The sequence below is a fragment of the Mandrillus leucophaeus genome, unplaced genomic scaffold, assembly GCF_000951045.1.
Source record: "Mandrillus leucophaeus isolate KB7577 unplaced genomic scaffold, Mleu.le_1.0 Scaffold347, whole genome shotgun sequence".
In the NCBI taxonomy this organism is placed as follows: Eukaryota; Metazoa; Chordata; class Mammalia; order Primates; family Cercopithecidae; genus Mandrillus; species Mandrillus leucophaeus.
Window position 1 is genome coordinate 2,084,752 of NW_012103665.1, and position 5,346 is coordinate 2,090,097.

The 5,346-nt window shown below is 33.9% G+C and overlaps 1 protein-coding gene across 3 annotated transcripts in view; it reads right to left on the reverse strand.

Moving 5' to 3' along the window:
* Nucleotides 1-2,174: 2,174 nt before the first annotated feature.
* Nucleotides 2,175-5,346, reverse strand: part of ARHGAP11A (Rho GTPase activating protein 11A) — a 35,231-nt gene continuing 32,059 nt past the window's right edge. For all 3 annotated transcript variants that reach the window (XM_011989126.1, XM_011989128.1, XM_011989127.1), the window contains one exon: nt 2,175-3,824. In XM_011989126.1, the coding sequence (XP_011844516.1) occupies nt 2,236-3,824 (1,589 nt within the window). In that variant the 3' untranslated portion in view covers nt 2,175-2,235. The remainder of the gene's footprint in view (nt 3,825-5,346) is intronic.

Sequence of the window (5,346 nt, forward strand, 5' to 3'; positions counted from 1 at the left end):
CAGGAGTTCGAGATCAGCCTGGCGAATGTGGCGAAACCCTGTCTCTACTAAAAACACAAAAATTAGCCGGGTGTGGTGATGCGTGCCTGTAATCCCAACTACTCTGGAGGCTGAGGCAGAAGAATCGCTTGAACCCGGGGGAGGGAGGTTGCAGTGAGCGGAGATTGTGCCACTGCACTCCACCCTGGGCAACACAACGAGACTCCGTCTCAACAAAAAACTCAACAAAACAAACAAAAAAAACAGATCACAAAATTAAGGTTTAAATTCTGCCACAATTAAAAAGACATGATTATTAAAATCCTACATTAAGTTCTTAGTGATCATATTATAAAATGTGGTTGAACAGTCTATTAAGTTCTATGTATTAAGTTGTTTGTTGCTTATTAGATAACCAAATTAATATTAGATCTTTATTTACATTACTAAGACACAGAAAAGAACCCATGCAGTTACTGCACATGTCCAGACACTTTTAACTTTGTAAAGTGTATTTATATCATTTCTTCAAATATCCCATGAAGTTAGCAACATTATCTCTATTTTGTGTAAGAAAAAATAAAAACACATTAAATCAAGTCTAAAACAAAACTTTTCTGACTCTCTAGTTCCCATATCTTCAAGCTATTCACCTTCATATTCCTGTAATACTTTGTATTGCAGCTTTCAGCTAACAAAAATAGTAGTCACATGTGGCAGTTTTATTTTTTAAACAGACATTTTTCATTATTGATTCATCTCTCAGAAAAGCCAGTTCAGGTAGTATATAGTTAAACCCCTAGGACTTCTTACTGAATTAGCCTTCAAATTCAACATTTCATCCTTCCCTTAATGGATATAAAAAGACATTAATACATTTTTAAAATTTAAAAATTGTTTAAAGCAGACAATATATATCTGAGTATATGAATATTTTGTCTCTACTTACAATTAGAAATACCATAAACATCTACAAACCTATTTGATATCAAATAAACAAAGTAGAACCTAGCCAAGCAAACATCCAATGATCTGAAATTCCTCGTCCATACTTATGCTGTAAATCTGGTTCCTCTGAGTGGCATGAATGCTGCTCTAATCTGCTCCAACATCTAAACATGACATTCTAACAACTGATCTGAAAAACTATCTTTAGTGGTTGATTCTGTCTGCTTATTCCTTCCTCTACAACCTAGAGAATATGTTCTATTGTTCATAATACTCCTTCCTCAAAGATGTGTAATTTGTAATAATTTAAAATATACATTTAGACAGATTTGCTTGACAATTTGGTGCATGTTCTAAATCGCACTTTGAATTTCATGACAGCCTTAGTCAAGTAATTTTCCAGAGAGTTATCTTTAATGTCTATGCTAAATAAATAACATTTACACACAGGACAAAATCATCATAGGTTTTTATCCAAGTAAAAAAGGTTAAAGAGGTACATCTACTATTTCAAATTCCAAAATCAAGCATCTACATATAAGAAATCACCTTGATTAATTTTTTTCAAGATTATCCCTCTTTAAATAATTGCCAAATCTATATTGGACAAAACAGATACAAATGTATTTGTGCAAATTGTCTTTAAAATGGTAGTATGGCTTAAAAGTTATCAATTATTTCCGCATCATAATATGAGAACATACTTTAGTCATTACTCCATCTTAGCCATTTGTTCTTTGTTCAAGTGAACACATGGTACACCTACAGGCAACATAAATGAAATTACTCTGCCCCAAATAAAAATAGAATATTAGGATGCTATTGAAGGAAATTAATTTCTAGGAATTTTGGCAAGGACAAACATTAATATAATTCCAGACATAAGATTTGCAGGGTTTATCTCTACCCTTTACATGCTAGAAATTCATTTATTTTAGAAACCTTATCTGACTTAAGGAAATAGGCACAACTTGCTCCATTCTTCCTATCACACAAAAATATCATGTAATTTTCAAAAATTAACTTCTTATAAATCCAGTCAACAATTTCTTTAGAAAGGTAAAGTCTAACTTCTGCTTTAAGAGATCACAATAAAATTAAAGTTTAAAAATTGCCATCATTAAGAAAAACAAGTAATTTGTACAAATAAAAATCCAAGTTGCTTGTACAGTGAAATAAAAATGTTTCAGAGCAAATCTATTGCTTAATAATCATCCTGAGCTACAAACTAACAGGTAGATTATCCTGCAAGTCATACCATCAACTGCTCACTTTATTTACATTAATGACAAGTATAACATCTACCAATTACAAGTCTACAGGTTTACTTGTTGGTAGTAATTGAGTTTTTCCGATAGGATGTTTTGGAGAACCTTTGTACCAGGCCCTTTCTCTTTCTGATGGTCTCCTAAGGACCCTGTTATTTATCCCAGAAGAAATGCCTATATTGTTATTTACAACCGGTTTTAATATATCATGATTAGTCAGATCATCCAAGGGAAGCTTAACTTGGCCATCAGATAACATCTTCTGTTTACAAACTGTAGTAGACCCAAGAGAAGCATTCACTGAATCTGGGTGCTTCTTCATCTTTAAGAAAGATTTCGAAGGTAACTCCATGCTTGACTTTGAAATCGCATCAATATTTGACTCTTCACATGACATGGACTTCCGTTCTTTAGGACCTGATTCGATACATGAAACAGAGGAATCGTTTGATGTACTTTCCATACAAGAGGAAAGAGCACCGTCACAGCTCACTGATTTGACCAGAGGAGAAGCTGTATCACCAAGACTCGCCAACTTATGCCCTATAGGCTGTCTGCTATACTCCAACAAAGAATTAATTCTTCTGACAGACTGACGAACAGGAGTACGCTGAAACTTAAGAGGTGACTTGACTTTTGTTCTATTTGGTTCATTTAAAGAAAGCTTGTTAAACCACTGTATGTGATCAGAAACCTTTCTATGTTCTGTCATTTGTAAACTTTCAGAAACTGTTTTCTCACATGTTTCCAATGACTGCTGTTTAGCAATTCTCATAGGCCTAGGTTTTGACAAGTTTGTTATAACACATGTACTCTGCTGTGAGAAAGAGGCTCTAGTCTTGTCCTTGCTATGTGCTGCATACTTTGGTAAGTTACCTTCAATCATATTCTCATTCTCCTTTAATTTATCATTCAGTTTAACCTTTGGGGACTGCTGTTTCTTTATTTGTTCATCACTGGGGAATTCTTCCTTGCTTAAATAATCTTTTGGCATATTTGAATGAATGTCTTTTTCATGTTCCATCTTCATCTGAGTTGAATAACATTTTATAGTTGCTTCTCTATCAAATGTTTGAGTTTTAAGGGGTGAAAAGTCCCTCTCTGAAAAACATTTTTCACCTTTACCAGTGTGGTGTTCATATTTCTCCTTTGATTCTACTACAGTCAAATCATTAGTTTCAAACAGATTTTCCTCTGGGCTATCTTCTAAATAAGATGGTTCAGTTAATTTTACTTTCCCCACATTAGGTACTGATGACTGCCTGTCATTCATCAATGCATGAAGATTACTTCCAGATTCAGAAAATGCTTTCTGAACTTTCACCAAAGTCTCTTTGGTCACGTTATTTTCATCCCCACTAAGAGGGCTACTTGTTATGTTGCTATTATGCTTACTGTTTAAATTGGAAGGGATGAGTTCACAAGAAGTAGCAGGTGACTTTTCAACCATAACATCAGGCTCCAAAGAGTTTTCTACCTCAAGATTTTCCACCATTGAAGAAGCTTCATTTGTATCTACTTCTTGAAAACTTGAATTATTAGGTCCTGTCCAAGACATCCGGTAATTTGTTCCAACTAGTCGCTCTGGAGTTAGTAAGTTTTCCTCAGACTTACTGATCTTTTGTGAACCTAAAATAAAGCAGTTTAGTGCTTAATCCTTTATATTTAACCTTGTTTTGAAATAATATCCAAGCACATGGCAAATAAGTCACTAAGCATTTAATTCTAATAAAGTATTTGTGTTATAAGAAATAATTTTTAACATAAGAATGTCAAACATTTTCATATTTACATGTATAAGCATTTCCCAATTGTTGATATAAAAATACATTGCCAATTCTAATATTTTCACTATTCAAACATGAACTTCTAATCTCTAGAACAGTAAATTAATTAATATATTTTATCATTAAAAAAGCAACTAAAGCAGGATTTTTAGGTAAAACTCTTAACAGTAGTATGTAAATGTACCTTTCTTTGGTAACTTTTCATCAACATCTGGGCTAAAAAGCAAACCTGTTTTTACAGATTCAATTCGATTTTTTAAACTTTGTTGATTTGCAAGTCGCTGACCAACACTTTCATATCTACTGACACCAGAACATCCATTCTGTACGGAAAAAAAAAAGTTTTAGTTAAGAAATAAGCCTAGTTAACTGAAAATATAAAGACAGAATAATTTTTTTTGTAGTTATCAAAATCTTTAGCTGATTTTAAAAGGGATATATAATTGAGAAACAATTCTTAACAATGACAAATATTCTTGCCTGCTAATGAAAACTGTGATCATTTGATTTTGCTATTAGTTGGTATTTTATGATCTACTTTTAAAACAGTTTGACATATTAATTAAAATAATCTCTGTGTGTGTTCTGACTCTGTGCTAGGGCCTGTTCACAAATAGTTGGGGCAGTGGGGTACCTAGACCAAAATCTTATCCTTATGTAATTTACACTCTATTTAGATGGGGAAATTTAGACTTAAATAAGATAAACAGTAAATTATATTGCATAAATACAATACACAAGGTGAAAAGTGCTATGGAGAAAAGTAAAACAGGGTAAAAAGGATATGGAGTGGTGAAGAATGGAGGTTTAGTTTAAAATAGGGTGATGAGAAGATGATTTGGGAGTCAAACAAAACAAAGGCGAGAGCCACGAAGATTTCAGGGGGAAGAACATTACAGTAAGAGCAGAATGCCAGTGCAAGCTCAGACTGGAGCAGCGTGAGCAAAGGGGACTGGAGAAGAGCTCAGAAATGCAACCTTAGAACAGATCACGTGAGGCATTTGCAGGTCAACGTGAGAACTGTGGCTTTTATTCAGAGTGAAATGAGGAGTCACTGGAGAGTTCTGAGCAGAGACTACATAACCTAACAGATTTTAAAAGAGCAATTTCAGCTACAGAACTGCAGCAAGGGTAGGAGAAGGTAGAACTATTAACAGGAATTTACTAGAGTAATCCAGCAGAAAGATGACAGAACTTAGAGAAAGTGGGAAAAGTAGTAATAGTGAGAACTGGTCAGTTTGGACATACTCTAAAAGCAGAAGTTAGACAATATTCTCTAATGGTTTAGACATGGTGTGTCGGAGAAAGTGAGGAATCAAGGATGTGACCATGGTTTTTGGCTTAAGTGACTGGAAGAACGATTT